General features: G+C 53.6%; 1 protein-coding gene across 4 annotated transcripts; it reads left to right on the plus strand.

The window, feature by feature from the left end:
* The first annotated feature begins 7,821 nt into the window (after positions 1 to 7,821).
* On the plus strand, positions 7,822 to 17,294 carry COPZ2 (COPI coat complex subunit zeta 2). 4 transcript variants are annotated; one of them, XM_070393747.1, is made up of 10 exons: positions 7,822 to 7,954; positions 8,618 to 8,623; positions 8,731 to 8,805; positions 10,652 to 10,733; positions 11,271 to 11,362; positions 11,774 to 11,829; positions 12,538 to 12,615; positions 14,363 to 14,414; positions 15,027 to 15,065; positions 16,975 to 17,294. In XM_070393747.1, exons 1-10 carry the CDS (start codon positions 7,850 to 7,852, stop codon positions 17,020 to 17,022), a joined length of 633 nt encoding a protein of 210 aa, XP_070249848.1. In that variant the 5' UTR covers positions 7,822 to 7,849; the 3' UTR covers positions 17,023 to 17,294. The 4 variants fall into 4 exon arrangements, 3 of the variants coding, with proteins under 3 accessions (XP_070249848.1, XP_070249845.1, XP_070249847.1); XM_070393744.1 differs by lacking the exon at positions 7,822 to 7,954 and adding an exon at positions 15,702 to 15,789 and having other exon boundaries at positions 8,539 to 8,805; XR_011468386.1 differs by lacking the exon at positions 7,822 to 7,954 and adding an exon at positions 15,702 to 15,816 and having other exon boundaries at positions 8,541 to 8,805.
* Positions 17,295 to 21,287: the final 3,993 nt, after the last annotated feature.

The raw sequence follows: 21,287 nt of genomic DNA on the forward strand, positions 1-21,287 counted from the left end.
AGCACTGACCTATGAACCAGGAGGTCACAGTTGCATTCCTGGTCAGGGCACATGCCCGGGTTTCGAAGTTGCTCCCGTTCGATCCCGATCCTCAGTGTGGGGCGTGCAGGAGGCACCCAATCAGTGATTCTCTCTCATCATTGATGTTTCTATCTCTCCCTCTCCCTCTCCCTCTCTGAAATCAATAAAAATATATTTAAAAAAAACAAAGAGCACATCTTTTAGTTCTTTTTACTACGTGTCTCTGGTAAATGCTACAATATAAACTCCATGAGGACTAGAATTTTGAGCATTAACTGTTGAGTCTTCAAAACCTAGAACAGTGCCTGGTGCTTAGTAGACAATAAATACCTACTGAATAATTAAAGGAGCTCAAGCAGGCAAGCCTGTCATTAGAAGTTTGTGTTAAAAGCAGAAATTAATACTTGAAGGAGATGGGTTTTGAAGGAGATGGCATATTGCCAAGGAAATCAGAGACCAGCCCCTGAATTAATAAGACCATGAAGGTTAATACTAATGGATAAGAAAGGAGGTGTGATCATTAATTCTAAGAACATACTAAGGGGGGTGAGAAGAAATACTTTAAAAATAGAACTAAAAGATGTCAAGGCTAGACTAACGTTATAGGGCTAAATACTATTTTGAGAAGGTAGAACAAGAGGCTTCACACTAAGTGTGGTCCTTTGTTTGACACAGCAAATATAGAACCACTAGAGGCCAGAAATTCGTGCAAGGGGCTTGGCCCTCGCAGCTGCGGCCCTTGCAGCCCCGGCTTCGTCTGGAAGGTTATCCGGAAGGTCGTTCGGCCATCTGGTCTAATTAGCATATTACGCTTTTTTTATTATAGATTTTAAACACTGACACAGTTAAAAAAAAACAAAAACAAAAGAAACAACAAGCAACAAACCCTTCCTGGCCATGTGGCTCAGTTGGTTGGAAGCACTGTCCCATATACCAAATAGTCCTGGGTTTTATTCCCAGTCAGGGCACATACCTGGGTTTCGGGTCCAATCCCCCTGATTTGGATGCTTACAGGAGGTGACCAATAGATAGCTTTCTCTCACATTGATGTTTCTCTCCCCCTTCCTTTCTCTAAAATCAATGGACATACCCTTGGGTGAGAATTTTTAAAAACTGGGCAGTCTTTTATGGGGAGTACTGGAAAAGTCCATTTGTATTTCCCAAGTCTCTTTTAAGCTGTATAGCACAGTACTAGGTGCCTAGGACAAGAAATGAAGCCATGTGGTAGATATATAACTAACACGAAATCAAATACATAAGAAATATTCACTGAAATGAAATGGCAGCTATTGGTGGGAAGCCCACACTGGGGAGATGTGATACTGTCACATTAACTTTGAAAGCCGAAATTCATTTGGTCACTCTTTAATGACTCAGTTTCTTGAGGTGGCACTTTTACCCATCCTCTCCTTTCCTTTCTCTCTTCTCTGGGGTCCTGGGTGTGGAGGGAGTGGCTGACACTGAGAGAAGTGGCGGGCGGCGGGGGGGGGGGGGGGGGGGGGGGGGGGGGGGGGGGGGCCTCTATGTTAATTCTTAAGAGGAGGGGTGGAGTGGTCTTTTGTTTTTGCCTACAATCCTATTCATGTTCTTTTGCCTTCCAACTTCAAGTACTGTGTTGAAAGGTGTATAAAATTACTTGAATGTACAGGGGAGAGAGAGGGATTATGAACTGTGTTGTTAGGTTAAAGGAACTACTATTGGTGGTTAGAAAAAGTTTACTGCTTAGCAATTACCCAAAGGTGGGAAGAGAACAGGAAAGACAAAGAATTGCTGGCCCGTTGCAAGGACTGAGGAGAATACTATATAGCTGTAGAGACAATGTCAGCGGCAAGCCATCAGGCCTGTCGGGGTGTGGGCACCCAGGATATTTAATACTCCACGGGAGGGAGCAGAGATCGAAAGACTGTCTTCCACGCTTGTCTAGAGTTCCAGATCAAGTCTGAGCAGGTGCAAACCTTCCATGGACCCACTGATTAACCTTGAAAAATCCAGGGTGTGTCCTTCTCCCAGGAAGCTACCCTCCTCCCTTCCCCCGACAACCCCATCCCCTTGCCTGGGACAGCTGTTAATAGGACATTTACTCAAGAAGCAAAAGAAAGATGCCATGCGGATGTGTCATCAATCCTGATATACCTATTAAATCAGACCGAAAAGACCACTGGAAAAAGTGAGCACATGCGCTTTCTCCCCGAGGGAGAGGCTGGGAGCCTCCGCTAAAGCCAAGCCTTGCGCCTGCCGCCTGCGGAGAGAAGAGAAGGCTGCAGGAAGCCAGGGAGAGGCTTAGTCCTAATACACAGGGATTTGGGGCCATAAAGAGAGACGGGTATCTATGAAATCCCCTCTCGTCCTGGTCATCTCTGTTGACCCAGCTTCCTCTATCGGAAAAGTTGTTGCTGCCACCAGCAGGCACAGCCATCGTCCCGTCATCCTGCAGGAATGACACCTGCCAGGAAACCCCCGGAGAGGGGGGGTGGGGGAAGGTGGAATGCCGGGGCTTGGATTGTTCTGGAATAGCAGGAATTGCCTTTCTCCCTAAGGAGAAATGCAGTCTTTCTGCTCTTCGGGTTGCCCATTATTTTTTCCTTTCTTTAAAAATGTTTTTAGCCCTAGCCAGTTTGGCTCAGTGGAGAGAGCCCGCAGACTGAAGGGTCCCCGAGTTTGATTCTGGTCAAGGGCACATACCTTGGTTGCAGGCTCGATCCCCGTGTGGGAGGCAACCAATCGATGTGTCTCTCTGTCTCTCCCCCTCCACTCTCTCTAAAAAACACACACACAAAAAAACACCAAGTTTGCTAATCTATATAAATATTTCTCAATTTCCAACTTCCATCTAGTCCAGAGCGATGGATTAGATGCCTGCCTACGATTTCCTTACACCCTTCTGAGGTTCTAGGATTACATTCTGTCGATACTAAATGGTATCGTGTTTTGCAAGGAAATCAATTAGTTTTCCAGCTAATCCAGACATCTGGCGCCTTTCTTACTTGGTAAACATCATTAGCAAGCTTGTTGCCATTAAACCACCAAAATAGGTAAAGCCTCGCTGTGCACCCATCACACCTGTCTTGGGAGATTGCTTCTTCACCCTAGCATCGCCTGGGGGGCTTGTAAAAGCTGTCAATGCCCAGCCCTAGCCGGCGTATTCAGTGGTTAGTGTTGGCCTGAGCTCTGAAGGATCTCCGGTTCAGTCCCCAGTCGGGGCATTTACCTGGTTTGCTCCCTGGTCGGGGCATGTGCGAGAAGCAAACGGTGTGTCTCTCTCACATCAGTGTCTCTCTTTTGCGCTCTCTCTCTCCCCCTCTCTCTCCCCCTCCCTCCCTCCTTCCACTCTCTTTAAAAATCAACGGGAAGACCTAGCTGGTTTGGCTCAGTGGATAGAGCATTGGCTTGCGAACTGAAGGGCCCCGGTTCCATTCAGGCCAAAGGCACGTGCTGGGTTGTGGGCTTGATCCCCAGTAGGGGGCGTGCAGGAGGCAGCCAATCAATGATTCTCTCTCATCATTGATGTTTCTATCTCGCTCTCCCTCTCTCCCTCTCCCTCTCCCTTCCTCTCTAAAATCAATAAAAATATATTTTTAAAAAAATAAAAATCAACGGGAAAAAAAACCTCGGGGGAGGATTAACAAAACAAAAACATCAATGCCCGGGTCCTACCGCCAACCAGTCCCCCAGAGCAGCCCTGGGCATCAGAGATTTGTGAAAGCTCGTCTGGTGATTCTTCTGCGCAGCCAGAGCACCACTAGCTTGGAGTAAGCACCCAAGCTGGGTAAGAAAGGACAACAGTGGCCCTGGCCGGGTGGCTCAGTTGGTTAGAGTATCGCCCCATCACTGAAAGGTTGTGGGTTCGGGTTTATTCCCCTGTCGGGGCAAAGACGGGAGAAAACTAATCGATGTTTCTCTCACATCAATGTCTCTCTCTCTCTCCCGCTCTCCAAAATCAATAAAAACATACCTTAGGTGAGGATTTACAAAAAGGACAACAGTGATAATGCATGCGCACCCACTAGAATCACTGCCTAAAAAAGGATGTAGTATATCTCCATCCCCAAATGCTCTCTTCCTTGACCTAGCTAGCCAGCGAAAGCACCTCATTGTTCATTCATGTCTTGGTATAACATTTGAGGAAGCTGAGCCCTGTAAGTCCTCCCCGCGTTGTCCCTAACAATGCTGGGTAATTTTCTTTGTATATATAGCGCTCCGTGGGGCACGTCACCATCAGGGAGGCCCTATTGTAAGAGTGTTTTGGACTCAGAGCTGGGTTCAAAACTATGGCTCTGCCACTTAGGAGTTGAGGCCTCCTGAGCTAAGTGGAAATAACAGTATACACATTCAAAGTCTAAAAATCAGAATTATGTGCCCTGGCTAGGGGGCTGGGTTGGTTAGAGCATCAGCCCATACGCCAAAAGGTTTTGCGTTCAATTCCCAGTCCCGGTGGGTACAGGAGGGGACCCGTCGATGTTCCTCTCTTACACCGATGCTCTGTCTCTCTCTCTCTCTCTCTCCCTTCCTCTCTCTAAAAATCAAGGGAGGGAAGAGGTTTGGGTTTTAAAAAAATCAGATCCTACGGATAAAGTCACTCGGGCATAAAGCTGATCGTTAGGTCCCTGCCCACCCTACAACCTTATTCTCCCAGAGAAAGCCAAAGACGTTGAAGATATGAGAGCTGTGCGTAGGGTGGTCAACTGGAAACCAGCCTGCACACAGCATGGAAGCTTTCATTTTCTCTCTGCAGAACACCGCGAGCACACACACCCATGCCTCACATTCCACACACACCTCCCCCTCTTGACATTATAGCAGGAAAGATAGAGCTGCTACCCAAGGGAGCTGTTGCTTCTTGTCACACAAGAACAGATGCCAAAATCCTAGGACAGACAACACAGAAATGTGGCAGCAGCAGGCTGCGTCAGAGGAAACAGAATGGACTCACCTCCAAGACATACCAAGGTCCAGAGGGGAACCCATTTGAATCACTTGCCTCTTGGAGATTCCAGGGGATGTGTGTGTGTGTGTGTGTGTGTGTGTGTGTTTTCAGGACCAATTCTGAGTCCAGCTGCTCCACAGATGCTGGTTAGAGATGCAAACGCCCCCACCCCCAGCACACCCACCCTGAAGGGAGCAGAGAGCAGGGAAACATAAAGGCTGTGTTGTTGTTGTTGTTGTTGTTGTTAATAGGGTTAGCTCTGGCAGGGGTTGCTCAGTGGTTAGAGTGTCGGCCCTTGGACTAAAGGGTCTCTGGTTCAATCCCATGCTCCGAGAGCGGGAGGCAGCCAATTGATGTCTCTCTCTCTCTCCTACTCCTCCCCCCTCCCTCCCCTCCACTCTATCTAAAAATCAATGGAAAAAATATCCTCCGATGAGAATTTAAAAAAAGAAAGTACATATATATGGTTTTATTTATTTTAGTGAGAGGAAGAGAGAGAGAGCGAAACATTGATGTGAGAGAGAAACACTGGTAAGCTGCCTCCTGCATACCCCCTACTGGGAATGTGCCCTGACAGGGAATTGAACCAGTGACCTCCTGGTGCTTGAGCCAACACTCAACCGAGTCACACGGGCTGGGCAAAGCTGTGTTGTTTTTGAACCCAGCTCTGGCTTCCTCATTCTGGGGAGGCTTTTCTGCTGCACTTGGCCGCTTCTCGGGTGCTGCCAGGCTTACACTGTGAGGTCCTCTTGAGGCGATGCTCTGTGGGAGACACTGGCCCGGCACTGTGCACTCTGAGCTTATATTTTTACATAGAATCTCATTAAAGGGGCACCCTAGGCTGGGGCCCTGAGGAGGAGAATCAATGAGGAGAATCTCTTCCTTGAAAACTTCAACTTGAAGGCTCTGAATTTATTCACCATAGCATCCTGGGGATTAAAAAAGAGCAGCCAAGGTGGTGGTGGTGATAAGGATTTTATGGTCCTCAAGCTTCCTCTCCTGGCCTTCTCTTTATGCCAGCCCCTGTGCCTCTCTCTAGCACCTTTTTAAAATATATATATTTTATTGATTTTTTACAGAGAGGAAGGGACAGGGATAGAGAGTCAGAAACATCGATGAGAGAGAAACATCAATCAGCTGCCTCCTGCACACCGCCCCCCACTGGGGATGTGCCCACAACCAAGGTACATGCCCTTGACTGGAATCGAACCTGGGACCCTTCAGTCCGCAGGCCGATGCTCTATCCACTGAGCCAAACCAGCCAGGGCTCTAGTACCTTCTTATCCAGTCCTCCTCTAACTCCTCTCCCACCTCTCCCCATGGAGCCACACCAGCTCCCTAAGTGGACTAGCTCACAGAAATATTAAGGGATCAAAATAATCAAGTCGATATTTTTTTTTATAACACACCAAGCTGGCATGATCATGGACATAATTTCTGGTCATCTGGAAGCCAAATAAAATACTGCTGCCCCCCCCCCCCAACCCCCGCCTCACCCCCAAATTGTACCAATTGTACCAGTGTTGGTTAATGTTCACTATTATAAGCCTGCAAGGAAGGTTCAGGTATGCCTTCTAGTCATCATAAAAAGAGGTTCAGTAGATGCTTTCGTCAGATGTTTGCATGGCTTACTCTGTCACCTCCTTCAGCTCTTTCTTCAAATGTCACCTTCTTGAAGGCTTTCCCCAGTGACACTAAGGAAAATGGCACTCCACCCTGCTCCCACCAATCCCTTACATTCCTGACCCCTCCCTAGTCCTGCTCTGTTATTCTTTGTAGCATTTATCAGCAACTCACATCGTATCTATTTATTATCTGTCTTGCAAAGAAACAATAAAAAATATATTTTTAATTTTTTTTTATTGATTTCAAAGAGGAAGAGAGAGATAGAAACATCAATGATGAGAGTGAATCATTGATCGGCCGCCTCCTGCACCCCACACTGGGGATGGAGCCTACGACCTGGGCACCGGAATCTAACCGTAACCTCCTGGTTCATAGGTCAGAGTTCAACCACTGAACCACGTGGGCTGGGCTCAATAAAACTAGATTTTAAAAAAAGAAAAGATCTTGAAAAGGTCTGAGTCTCCCTTCCTTAAAATGGGGGTGATAACACCTGCGTCAGGGGTGGGTTATATGGGTAACGTATGTGAAAGTGCTTAAGTGTAAAGTATATGCCTGAGGGTTTTGTGGGTAAATGGGTAAGTCCTGTTGACTCCTAGTGGGACCTTCCCCCTGGCCTTGGGGAGCCTGAAGGGAAGCTGGCCATCTGGTGTACTTACACCAAAGAAGCTAAAGCATGGCAAAGCCCGGTGCCACTGTGGAGCATTTGTGCTGCGGGGCGTCTGTCTTGCTTCAGATTTGCTGTCTGTGTCTTGGGGGACCTACGCGGGGCCTGGGGCCACGGCTCCCTGGGAGGAGGCGGGAGTGGGCGGGCCTGTTCGGCGCAGAGGGTCTCCCCAGAGCCGTCCCCATCGGCTCCCGCTGCTGTAACTTGTCCCCGAGGCCCGATCGTATTTGTCCGCGTGGTACTTACCCGTAGTTAAGAGACAAAACTGGACTTTGCCTGTGTTTTCTGCTGCCCCCCCCCCGCCCTCCCCGTTTAGCCTGCGCAAACCAAACCCGCAGCCCAGAAAGGAGGGGACAGGCAGGGGGCTGGGCTGGTCCGGGGCAAGCAGGACGGGCTCCGGACTTTCAGGAGAGAAAGAAAGGGGATGGGGAAAGGGGCGCGGGGTGTGGGGCGCAGGGAGGAGCGGGCGGGAAGGGACAGCGGGGAGGGCACGGGGCAGGGCAGGGCCGCAGGGAAGGGGAGAGGCGGGCGCGGAGCCGGGCAGGGGCGGGCGGCGGGCGGCGGCCGCGGGGCGGGGCGGCGGGAGGCGCTGTCAGCGCGCGGCGGCGAGCGGAATGCAGCGGCCCGAGGCCTGGCCACGTCCGCACCCGGGGGAGGGGGCCGCGGCCGCCCAGACCGGGGCCCCAGCGCCGCCCGCCCCGGCCGGGGAGCCCGCGGGGGTCGCGGGTATGGAGCAGGCGGGCGGGCGCCGGGGTCCGGGGCGGCGGGAGTTGGGGCCCAGGTGGGGAGGGGGGGGGGCATCTCACTCACAACTTGCACGCCCGGCGCCGGGAACTTGGTGCCACCCCCGAGCCGCCCAGGGAGGGGGCCGGGCCGGGCGGCGAGGAAAGTTCCTGCGGGCGCGGGCGCGGACTCCCGGGGAGGCCTGTCCCGAGTCCGCGTGGGGCCGAAGTTCTGGATCCACTTGGAGCAGCGAGGGGGACGGCTTGTGGGGGGGGGGGGGGTGGAGGGTCTGCAGGGAGGGGAGGGAGTGGCGGGGCCGCCCCGGACTCGAGCGCCCAGGGCCGGCGGGCGGACGGTGCGCTCCGGAGCCCATCCGCGCGGGGGAGGCAGGGGCGCGCTCAGAGGGGGTCCAGCCTCGACCCGAGGTCAGCTGGAAGGAGGAGGCACCGCTGTCCCCCCGGCCCAGGTTCTGTGATACACTCCGACTCGGGCTCTGGAGCAGTCAGTGCATGACAGAACTTGGGCCCGGGCGGACCTTCCGCACACTGTGCAGAGCGCCCGCCAGGGGCCTGCAGTGGGACATCCGCCTGGGAGTGGAGCAGGCCCGGAGTGGGCCCCGAGGGACAGGACTGGGCCAGAACCGGCTCTGGACCTTTTAGGCGCGGGTCCCTGGAGCCTGAGCATGGACTCCTGGGGCCCGAAAAACCAAGGACAGGGCACCTGCCTTGAGTCAGGGGCCGACGGAGCTCCCCTCACCCCGACCCCGTGTCAGTTGCAGGAACCTTCCCTCTACACCATCAAGGCTGTTTTCATCCTAGATAGTGACGGACGCCGCCTGCTGGCCAAGGTAACCTCCCACCCTCACCCGAGGGCCCCTGAAGACTGTACTTCTGTCCCCAAAACCAAAGTCCCCACGCAGCTGCCTCAGGAGAGACCCACTGTGGGTTCTGTGACTCAGAGCAGCTCAGCTTAGACCCTGCAAAGGTCACTCTGCCCAACCTCGTGCCCTGTCAGACCGCTGACCCCCGTTTCTAATCATGTCCCCCGAAATGTCTTCTGGTCATCCTTCCCATTAGCCAGCTGGACCCTGGGCGCGGAAGGGACCTCCTCAGGGGTCAGTGGAGTGTTGAGCCTGGGACGCAGGAGTCCGAGTCCCCAAATTCTAAACAAGCAACCTCCGCTTTTCTTCTACAGCTTAGTAAACACTGAGGATTTGGTCTGAGGAGTCTAAGAATTTAGAACCAGGCAGGATGAGAGAGCACAAAATCCAGCTCTTTCACAAATGAAGAAAATTCGGCCTGGTCTAGAGAAGCTAAATGAGTTGCCTGCAGTCACAAGGGTTAATATCAGAGCAGCGATCTGAACTCAAGTATTCTGGCTTGGAGCTCAGAAGGGTGGCTTTCCCTGCACAAACTAATCAGTTATCCGGTATCTATCCCAGTAAACATGGCCTAGGATAATCTACATAAAAAAAGCCTAAGCCACCCTTATGGCAGAACAACCAGAAGGACCAGAACAACCGGTTGCTATGATGCACACTGACCACCAAGGGGCAGACGCTCAACACAGGAGCTGCCCCCTGGTGGTCAGTGTGCTCCCATAAGGGGAGCCCCGCTCAGCCAGAAGCCGGGCTCATGGCTGGTGAGCACAGTGGCAGTGGCGGGAGCCTCTCCTGCCTCTGTGGCAGCAGCAGCAGTAAGGAGCAGGGAGCAGGCAGGCGGTAAAGAATGAGGGATCCCGGACTGAGAGAGGGCGCAGGCTGGGCTGAGGGACCCCCCCTTCCAGTGCACAAATTTTGTGCACCGGGCCTCTAGTCCAAAAATAAATGTCTACCTCAACACAACTAACTATAGTAGGGATATGGTATCTACACTAGCTATGAAATAATTTATAGATTTGCTTGTTTGCCTTCACACCTTCAGTGGCCAGCAGGGAGACTACTAATTTGCCTGCCATTGGGGTACTAAGGGGCATAATCCACATTCAGAAAATTGAGAGCTGAGCTCACCAGACCTTGCCCCAGCAGATGGTCAGAGGTGAATCAGCAACGTCAAAGGTTTTAGGACCTCATCCCAGCAGGACACATTCATGTTCAGGTTAAGAAACAGTCTGAGAGAGAGGCTCACCAAACCCAGACACAACAGCATTGACTTAAGTACCCATTGTGCGATGTGCACTGGGGATTTTTCCTCAGATAGTTTGTCTTCATAACTCTGCCTGAAGTCAAACCATCCTTGGTGTTGAATCCCAGTTCTGCTCCTACAACTGTGAGAAGTTACCTGACTTCTTCACCTCAGTTTCCCCATCAGTGCAATGGGGGTAATAAAGTAGTTATGATTATTATTGTGGTGAAGAAGGACCCCGGGCTCTTTCCTGTAGACTCAGGTCCGTGTAGAAACAGCATGACTTGGTGATCACCCCAATCCTCAGCACACCGCACATCTGCTCAACATGCAAAAGCCTCCAAGAATCAGGAGAGGACTCCAAAAAAAAAAGGCCTGAAAACTTCTCTACTTTTTATTATTCTTTGCTTAGAATTTGTGTCTATAGGGAAACAGTGAGCAGTCAGGCCTAGGGGGCAATAAAGAAGAGAGGGGGCACTTGGCCAGCCCCCACCATTCCCTGCCACCCATCCACGGAGGAGCCAGGCTCTGTGGAATGGCTATCGCCCCTTCTCCTCCCCTTTCTCACAGTATTATGATGACACATTCCCCTCTATGAAGGAGCAGATGGCCTTCGAGAAAAATGTCTTCAATAAGACCTACCGGACTGATAGTAAGTACCCTCCTCTTCCTCATCCAGAACTCTCAGATACGCCCTGTCCTCTCCATCTGGACACATCTGTCCCCGTCGGGCCTGCACACCCACAGGCCGTTTCCTTTTCTTCAGAGGTTCTGTTTTCCTCTCCTTCCCAGCTGTTCATCTCTACGTCTGGGGAACCTTCACACACACACACACCATCCCTCTCAAACCGCCCGCCGCCTGCACACCTAGACCTCGCTCTCAGGGGAAGTGGCCAACTGAGTTGTGGGCCCCCTACCAGCCTGGGACTGGTCCGTTGCACATGGTGGGAGCGGGGGTGCAAGGTCGACCTTGAACTGGGTTTGCTGACTCCTCAGAAGGAGGCAATCACTAGAAATAGGGGGTGGAGGGAAGGACACGGAGTAGCCTAATGGCAGTGTCCCTAGTGCTAGCCTTGCCAAGGCTTCCTTAGAAAGGGAGGAATGAAATACGGGGAGAAGAGCAGAGCTGGAGATGGGGAGGAGGGGCCAGGCAGCGGTGGCCAGGACGGAAAGTCTCCTCTACTTCTAGGTGAGATTGCGTTTTTCGGGGGCATGACCATCGTCTACAAGAGCAGCATCGACCTCTTCCTGTACGTGGTGGGCTCATCCCAGGAGAATGAGGTGAATTCAGGAGGCTGGGGTGACAAGGAGGGTCTGTCTGTGGGGGGATGGCTTGGGGTCTGGGGTAGAAGCTGGGTACCCTTCCTTCTAAACTCTGGGGGTCGGTGAGCAGCCAGAATGGTTCTCTCTGGGACGAGGTATACCCATTATGCCCCTCAGGTTCCTTAGGGACCAGAAGTGAAGTTCTCTGCAGGAGCTTTTGCTTCTTGTTTTGAACACCATAGAAAAGGATACTCAGCGTCCCACCCTAGTGCTTCCCAACCCTGCTCCAAGGTCAAGCTGCAGGCAGTCTCCAGCCTTGTCGATCTGGAAAGGGACAGTTTCCCACACAGGTAGATGCTGAGGTCTTTGTTCGGCCTTCCCAATCTCAAGCTCTCTCGTTTCCCTCCTCCCGTATCTGCCCAACCTCAGCTGATGCTCATGTCTGTTCTCACCTGCCTGTTTGAGTCCCTGAACCACGTGTTAAGGTGAGTGACATCCTCGGCCCTTCGAGGCCCCATCCCCCAGGCCTTGATACATCACAAAGACAGGGCCCTTCCTCCATGCTTCTGTCCTGACGTCCCTACCAGACTAAGACTGGAGCTGGAGCGTCCTCCTCCAGACCTCTGCCCTTTACCTAGCCACATGGTATCACCCGGAGCAGGCCAATAGGAAGGTATGGCCAGAAAATGAGGTCTAGAAAAGCGAAATGATTTGCCTGAGGTTACAAATGGTGTATATCACAGCAGAGACTCAAACTCAGGTTTTCTGACTTGAGGCTCAAGGTGGTTTTCACCGGACCCCAATTCAGTTATCCAGTATCTATTCCAGTGGGCATGACCTTAGGAAACCAAAGTAGGATAATCCAAAAATACATGCATTCCCTAGTCAACACAGTTAAGTATAGTAGAGCTATAGCATCTAAACTAGGCATGAAATGCACCAGGGGTGCCATGGTGGGCACAGAATCAATGCCCCACGTGTAGGAGGTTGGGCCAGGAGGGTTTAAGCAGCAGGCCTGTCCTCTGCTCGGGAATCCCTTGCACAGGCGATGCCCTCGCTGCCCTTGACATTGTCCTTCCCAGTGCTTGTTGGGCGTGTGGTGGGGTATGGATGGAGAGGGGGGTCTGTCTCACCCCGGCAGGGACCTGGTTCCTCCTGGCCACGGGGAAGCTCAGGAGCTGTATCTCCCTCAGGAAGAACGTGGAGAAGCGCTGGCTGATGGATAACATGGATGGAGCCTTCTTGGTGCTGGACGAGATTGTGGACGGCGGGTGAGGAGGGGGTGGCCAGGGACACTCATGGTGGGGGGTGCCTTTGGAGATCATCCGCTCTAGATTGTACCCAGCACACTGTTGGCTCCTCAGGCCACCTTCTCCCTCCTTTCCCCAGCATATTCCCAGTGATCTCATCCCCCCACCCCACTCATGAGGACAGAGGTTGAGGTCAGTGTTAGTCTAAGTCAAGCAAACAAGAAAGGAATTTGATGCCCAGCTGTGGCTGACTGTTGGATAGGCAGGGTTTGGGTGAAATGGTTTGCTCTTCAGAGCCCAGGAAAAGCAGGCAGCAGACACTTGCCCCTCCCTCGAAGGACTTCATTCCGGCGGAGCCCTGTTGCCTCCACACCTCCCACTCTCAGAGCTCCGTTCCAACCTTGCCTAGATATGTGACTGGGCCAGTTACTGATTCTCCCGGAGCCTCACCTTTCCTATCTTTCAAATGGGGATGATAAAGAAACGACCTCATAGGGTATGGGGATTAAATAAGGTGATGCCAGTCAAGCTCATGGTTCTCCTTCAATAAATGTCATCTGCTGTTGGTGTGCTATTCTTGGGAAGCTGGGTGTCCTTATGAGAAGGGTGGGTTAGTGAATTTCCATTGAGGGAAATAACTGGGGAGAAAATGAAATCCTCGCTCAGGGGCAAAAGATAATAGAAACTGATTATCTTTTTTTTTTTTTTAAATATATTTTATTGATTTTTTACAGAGAGGAAGGGAGAGAGAGATAGAGAGTTAGAAATATCGATGAGAGAGAAACATCGACCAGCTGCCTCCTGCACATCTCCCACTGGGGATGTGCCCGCAGCCCAGGTACATGCCCTTGACCGGAATCGAACCTGGGACCTTTCAGTCCACAGGCCAACGCTCTATCCACTGAGCCAAACCGGTTTCGGCTAGAAACTGATTATCTTAAAGACATCCACACACCTCTATCATTAAATCCATTTTAGAGATGAGGAAACAGAGGCTAGAGATTCAAGTGACTTGCCCAAGGTCACACGGCAGGGCCAAGATCTAAAACCATGCACATGGTTCAAGATTGGGCTCTTTCCATGGCACTGTATCACACGCCCGGGGGGCGGGGTGCAGGGAGCTCTGGAAGATGGGGTACTATGGAATTCCTCTCCCTTCCCTCCCTGTTGACTTCCTGCTACTGCAAGGCCTTGTGCTAATGGCTGAGACCCAAGAGAGATGGAATAAGACCGGGTTTTGTGGAGCCAGAAGTATATACAATTTGGGGGAACCCTTTAAGGAAAGCACGCACTCACAATTACAAAATGGGGGGGGGGCTTAGGACAGACCCAGGGAGTTCCCATTTCTTTTGCATAAGGCACAGAATACTAGTGAAATGAGATAGAGACCCCAAGGCACCTCCCTTCCTTCTCTGAACTTTCCTGAATCCAACCCTGACCCAGAAGGGGAAGTGAACTTTCAAGAGCTCCGAGTGTCCCAGCCCCTGCTTTTGACACCCAGTTTTCCTGGCCTGGACTCGCTCTATTGCACAGCTTCTGCCCAGTGATGACCAAGTGTCTGACCAGCAGGTTTGAAGTATAGAAGAATCAGAGTTGAGGGATCTCCATGGTCAGGGAGAGTTCTGCCTTGAGAAATACCAGGGGGAAGGTCCCCTGGGGGGGAATTTTGCAGGATATGGTGGTTGAGGGACAAGGCTTAGCAGCGAGAGGCTGCAGAGGGGAGAATCATGTCACTGATTTCCCTCCTGGTTTCTTTCTCATCATGTAGCGTGATTCTGGAGAGCGACCCTCAGCAAGTGATCCAGAAAGTGAATTTTAGGGTAAGAGTGCCCTGCATGCCCTCACCTCCTCTAGGCTGCCGTTCCCATCCTCCCCGGCTCCTGTCTTCCCTGTGCTGGGGCTGCCAGGGCCTGGGGAGGGGGGAGGGGGAGGGGGGGGCCCAAGCTCCTCTAGCAGAAGCAATCACTGGGATGATGCACTTGGGGGAGCAGCAGTTTGGGGGTGTCAGTTAGTAAAAGAGATCTGCTGTCCTCTCCCCCTGTAGAATCACCAAGTAGCTCCCCCTCCTCCCTGGTGGGAAATACAGACTGGGGAAATAAACTCTCAAAGAGACACTGGTGGCTGCCTTGGCCTTGAAGTTGGGGAGTGGCAGTCTAGATAGAATGGCCCTGCCTAGTGTGGCTTTCCTGTCTGAATTAAACCTTCCCTCCCATCTTTATTCCCTTCATTCCCTTACTCTCCATGCACCATAGGCAGAGCCTCTGGGGCCCTGGCTTTCAAGTGACAAGGTGCAGGGCTTCCACTCACGGGCGATCCAGGTGCAGTGCTAGATCCCATAACACTGCACCCCTCGCCACCGCCCCTTCACCTCCCTTTCTAAGCCCAATACTCCCGCCCTGGCCTGACCACCCTCTGCCACTGCTTCCCCACAGGCAGATGACGGCGGCTTGACTGAGCAGAGTGTGGCCCAGGTAGGCCCCCAACATCTGCCTTGGGCTAGAGGGTGGAGAGCAGCACCTCCGAGGGGGACCCAGTGGGGGCTGTGAGGGCTGAGAAGTCAGGGTGCGGGAGGGATTAGACAGTGACAGACAGGCCGTCTGTTGGAGAGTCACGGGCGGCTGCTGGAGTCTCCGAGGTGGTGCCGAGCTGGGCATTGATCATTGACGCACACCCTACTGGCAGCCACCTCATCTCCTGGCTTGGTATCGTTAGACTGAAACCCTGCGGTAAGCGCCCGCCCTGGAGATGGCTGGGTCACTTTTCCCCAAAGCAATCCCGGGGCGCAGGCCCGGATGCTCCCCCTCGCCCAGAAAGGACAACAAATAGGAGTTTTCCTCCAAACCCTCACCCCTCAATGTTAAGGTCCAAGCTGTAATTGTTTAGGGACCCTTGAGCCCGTGATAAGATCTAACTTGCTCTACTCCTCACCTGCCACCTAGCCCCTGGCTGTGGAAAACTCCATCCCTGCCAGTCCCCTGCATGGTCCTAACTGGGGGTGCATGTGGGGCAAGGGGGAGGTCCCTGGATCTGTGGCCTGGCGGTTTCCCAGCTGTGCAAACTTCCTGCTTATCCGGCTGACTGCTTGACCTCCGTCTGTCTGCCCGCAGGTCTCTCTGCACAGACTAATCCTGGTTGTATGGAGCTTCCTGCCCCGGCACTAACTCCCTCCTGCCGTGGTGGCCCAGGCCTGGACGGGTGTGTAGCATCCGTGTGGAGCCCTAGGTGTGCTGCCCACTTGTCTGCACTGCCCTGGTGCTCACCCTGCCTCTCCCTCCTCGTGGCTCCCAGGCCTCCCCTACTCTGCCGGGAGGAATACAGACAGCCCTGCGGCAGTCTCAGGTCCAAAGAGGTTAGGGAGCATGCGCAGAGCAGACACAGGCGTGTATGTTCCACTTTGCCACCTAGAATCTGGGTGACGGAGGGCAAGTTTCTCAACCTCTCTGGGCCTCACATAATCACAGGACACTCCCCATAGAGTTATCATGAGAACTAGGTGAGCCAGTGCATGGCAAACTCATTGCACAGCTCCTACTTTTCCAAAGGGAGAAAGAAGGAAGACATAGCCCTTTTAATGGAATTCTTGAGTAAAAACCAAGAAAGTCGCAGGGAGCGAGTGGAGGATGAAACGAGGAGAAAGTTGGATTCTGGCAAGAGAAGCAGGAGTACCCCCCAGGGCCAGGCTGTCCCTGAGAGAGGAAGGAAGCCTGTGCAGGAAGAAGGGACACACATTATGGGATGAACCTTCAGAAGGGGGTGAGGCTGGGTGGCAGGAGGGACGATCGGAGAGGCATACGTGGCGTCACCACCGTGTTGGGGCTGTGTGCGCGCCTTCGTACGGGTTTGCGTCAGCACCGGCCTGCGGTTGTTTCCTCAGCTGCAGGTGAGCACGCATGATCCGGGTGCGGGTGTCCCGTGGCTGTGTCTGGCCAGCTGTGCCACATCAGCAGAGGGTTGGGGTGGGTGTGGAGGACACGCTGCCAGCCAAGGGCAGACCTAGAGTTTTGCTGAGGTGTCTGAGCTCAGGCAGCATCAGGCTGGGCCCAGTTTCTGCCTGGACGTGGCACTGTGGGCAGGAGCTAGCATGACATGGAATGGGAACGACAGAGCCTGTCGCCACACCCACCACTGCAGATGCAGAAACCAGAGGGCCGGGCAGGCCTGGGCCTGGGCTGGGAGCTGCCTGCAGCCAGTTTGGACTGCTCTTTCCTCTGGCGCCCTATCCCCTGCTTAAGTCAGGTAGAGATGAGCTGCTGCCACCTAGTGACCAGGAGTTGCAGGGACACAGGGGAGGGGGGCTACAGCCACCCCCCCACCCCCCCACAATATCAAGGCATTGACATTCCCCTGAATTCTTTCTCTCAACCTTCCTCCCCACCCCAGGTTCTTCAGTCTGCCAAGGAACAAATTAAATGGTCATTACTGAAATGAAGGCTGTGTATTCGAGGCTCCCTGCCCCCAGATAATTTCCCCAATCCTGGCAAAAACTCCCAGACAGCCCCTCTGTATGCCCAGGCCCTCCCAGAACCAACTCCTGAGGTCTCGGGGCAGAGACTCCAAAATGAGAAAAAAATTGGCTTTAGCACCGAGTCACCACTTCTCACTGCCCTGGCCTGCTCCTTGGGCCTCGAGAACCAGCCGAGTTTTTTTGACCTTAGGCATCCCTGAATCCAAAGCCCTAATAAACCTGCTCTTGTCTCCTGCCAATGTCTCCTCTCTTGGCTGGGGAAGCGTGTGTGTGAGTGTGTGTGTGAGTGTGTGTGTGTGTGTGAGTGTGTGTGTTCTGTTAAGGGTTCCTGCACTTTCTTTGCCTCGTCTTTAGGATGCCCATTACCAGGGCATATCCCAGTGGTTGTGTGTCTGGGCAGAGGTAGGTCAAGGGAAAGGGGACACTTTAACATAGCGAGGGGGTGTGGCAGGAATACCACGAGGCCCCATAGGTGGTAGTATGATTGCGTGACACGGTAAAAGAGTAATCAGAGAAATGGCACTTATTTGGGAAAAGGAGGCCAAAGATGGCACACACGTGGTGGGCCCGCTGGGGATTCTGTGAGTCACTTTTCTATGACCAGCCTCCAGAAGGGAAGGGCGTAGGGCTTCCTGGGGACAAATTGAGGAACAGCGTGCCTGTTGTTCTTGGCATGGGTGAGACTGTGGAATTCTTAAACTGGCATGCACCCTGGGCACTGGAGCCCTGCAAGCTTGCCATGTCTGGGCCCGGATGCTGGGGGCGAGCGTATGTGTCCAGAGCACCCAGTGCGCTCCAGGGGGTGTGCAGAATTGATTGCAGGTCTGGTGGAGAGAAGGGCGGGAGGGACCTAGGGGCAAACGAGAAGGATGGAACGACTTTCTGGGCGACGTGACTCCTCTTTTCTCGCCCCGTCCCAGGCCTCCCCCCACCTTCGTTTCTCCCCTTCTTCCTGTGACGCCTATATTTTCTGCGTCCATGTACCTAAGTCTCCGGAAAACTTGTTTCCCTGGATCCCAGGCTAACTGCAGCCGCCAGTCCCGGTCCCGCCCCGGCCCCGCCCCTCGCTGGCGCCCTGGCCGAGGGGAGCCCCGCCCCAGGAGCGCATCCGCGATCCTGTAGCGCCACCTGGAGGTCAGTAGGGGAAACGCGCTCCCTCTGGGTCTCGCTCCCCTGACTAACCCCGCCCCCCAGGGCGGGACCCACCCCGGCTCCTGCCGGATCCTGCAGGGGCACCTACTCCGCGACTGAGCTTCGCACAAACAACCACACGCTGCACCCGCCCTGCGAGTTCCCCGCCCCCGCGGGCTCGGCAACTTCCGCCAGCAGCTGCAGTAAAAACGCCGCGAGCCCTGGGTGTTAATTGAAGCTGTCGCTGCGGGTTCCACGCCCTTCATTACAAACCCCTCTAAGATGGGACTTTTATAATGGGCACGACTATTTCTGTAATTGGAGAAAACGATCAAGATGTAGTTATAGAAACATATACAGTGTAAACACTGTGTCTAACCCATTCCAGTAAATAATGCCAAACGGCAACTTTGAAAGGGAACAGAGAGTATGCAATTAAAGGCAGTGGAGTTCAGGGGCCAGCGTGGCGACGGGAAATGAGAAATTTTCCAGAAATACTTTGGCAAATATGCGGCCTCATCCGGTGTCCGGCTCCATCCACCGCCTCTAAAAGACCACAAGGACGGGAAGGGCAAATTCGCTTCCTAGCAACCCGGTCGCGCCCTCCCGGGCCCTGCAATCCCAAATTGTGCAGGAACAGGATGGTGAAGGCCCGGCGTTTTCCACACACTGGCTCATTGAATCCCCATTTCGCGGAGGGGCACACTGAGGCCCGGAAAGGTCAAAGTGTCTGCAGCAGCTTCCGCAGCGCGGGCTCGGGAAGGGAGCTGCTGGAGAGAGGTGGCTTTCTCGCACCCCTGCCCGGGGCCGCCCGAACTCCTCGCCCACACGGGGACTGTTCTGGGTTAAGGGGAATGAGCCGAGGGGACACAGCCAAGCAGGGAGGCGATCAGAAAGGTGTCCCCGCCCGCGGTTGCAGCCGACCCAAGCCCGCAGCGGGAAAGAGGGCGGCGCAAAAAGGGCAGAACCCGGGAGGACCAGCGGGGAGGGGACGCTGCTCCCTCCCAGGGAGCCCAAGTGTGCAGGCCCGGCCCCCCGGGGGCGGGGGGAAGACCCCTGTGAGTCCCCGGCCCCCTCTCGGCGCCCGCAGCCCCGCGGAGCCCCCGGGACGGCGGGCTGGCCGTCTGCCTGGAGCTGACCGCTGGCACCGGCTCTGCTCAGCCGGCCTCATTAGCGCTGCCGCAGGCGCGAGCCCACGGGCGCGGAGGGATCGCGGAGCACCGGCTGGGCGTGGCGCCGTCTGCCCAGAACCGGGTTTCGGGAAGAGCAGCCGGCGGTTCCCGGCGCGAGCGGCCGCTGGGGCCTGCCTTCCCGGCTGCTCTCACCCCGGGCCCCGCCCCGTCGTTCTGCATCCCTCGCCCCGTTGATCGCCTGGGCGACCCAGAGGATCTCGAGTACATGGAGGGGAAGGGGCTTCTGGGAACCCCTTTCCTCCTGCGGAACTGGTACCGGGGCACTTCAGAGACCCCCTGAGCCTGGGCCCAGCCAGAGGGCGCACTCGGAGGCACTGCTGGGGGCGGGGAGGGGGGTCTGGTGCAGGGGGGACGCTAGCCCCACCTTCACTGGACTTGGGACACAGAGGTGGTGCCTCTTTATACCACCGTGAGCCAGCCACGCCCTCTCCGCGCCCCCTGCCTCCCAGCCATTGGCTGGCAGGGAGCAGAGCTGGTCCGATTGGCTTGCATCCAGACAGTGATGAATGGCCCCCTGCTGCCTGGACCCCCTGGAGAGGGCGGCGGAGTCTTTACCTTGCAGCGCACTTAGGTGAAGGCGGGGCTGGACAGGTCTGGGGGCGGGGGGGCGGGGAGGTGGAGACCCCCCCTATAGTGCAAACTCTCTGTGCCCTCAATCTCCACTTGAAACGCTACCGAGAGAAAATATCTTATCTTTGAATTCCCAGTAGAAACCCTTTAACTCCTGAACCCGATGTAGGCAAAGTAGAAAGTAGAATAATTTACCCTAAGCAGTTTGGGCACAACACTACAGACCTCCCTTTCCCTCCAAACTGGGTCTCATTCACTTAGCAATATTCGTGCGTTCCTTTAGTTCATTCGTTTGTTCATTCGTTCATTCATTCCTTTATTCAAATATTTGAGTGTTTGTCATAAGCTAGGACGGGGGAGGGGGGTGGCTGGGAGGGGGGGGGAGGGGAGGGAGGGAGACTGACTAACCAGTGATTGGGCCCAGATGTGGTAGTGGGATGGGGGTGAAAGGTTGGAAGGAGAGAAGGGATTTGAGAGATATTTCAAGGTAGAAATACCTTTTTAACTCAAAGGACGTTCTATATCTTGATCTGAGTGGTGTAACATCAAATCGATGTTTCTCCACTTACATCTAACATGTGTGTTCTTTCTTGTAGGTAAGTCATATTTCATTTAAAAAAGGGAAAAACCAAAGGGCTGCCAAATTTTACTCTATCAACAACATTTGTATAGTCCTCCTTTGTTTCCTACTCTCTTCCTCATCTCTACCAACTAAAACTGGGAAATATCTTAGATGAGGATCCAAAGAAATGGGAGCGATGGTGGAACCCATGTGGACTTTACGCTGTACATGCAGGTGAGTGCCATCCCTCAAAGTGAACTTGCTGGTAAAAAGGGGGGGGGAGCAGTATTAATAAAAAAAAATGGAAGTACTAGTAAAATAAAGTCTCTTTTGGAATAAATTCTTCTAACAGACATTTACTAACTGGCTGCCCTGAACCAGGCACCTGGCTGGGGCTTGGTGGGGGCTGCTAAGCTGAATTGGAAGACAGATCCTGACCCAAGAAGCTTACAACTGGACTGGAACAAAAGTCCCGAATGCAGAAATTATAAACATTGACCGAGGACATGGCGTATTACATATTATTTGGCAGAGAGAAGTCAGTGTAAGAGACACTAAACGGGGAGCAATAATGCAAGCAAAGAAAGGAGGCAGAGAACCTGTCTAGGGGGTTGCAGGGAGGCATACGTAGCTGGAGAAGGATGTGTCTCGGTGGGAAAGCTGGGTGTGTTGAGGTTTCTCTCTAGGCAGGCTGTAACGGGATCAAGGCGAGTGTTGAACGACATGTGGAAGGATAACTGTCGTTTTGCTGTTTACTACTTTGTACACCTTA

This window comes from Myotis yumanensis, unplaced genomic scaffold (genome assembly GCF_028538775.1).
Source record: "Myotis yumanensis isolate MYYU_CA2020_CCGP unplaced genomic scaffold, mMyoYum1.0.hap1 SCAF_16, whole genome shotgun sequence".
Lineage (NCBI taxonomy): Eukaryota > Metazoa > Chordata > Mammalia > Chiroptera > Vespertilionidae > Myotis > Myotis yumanensis.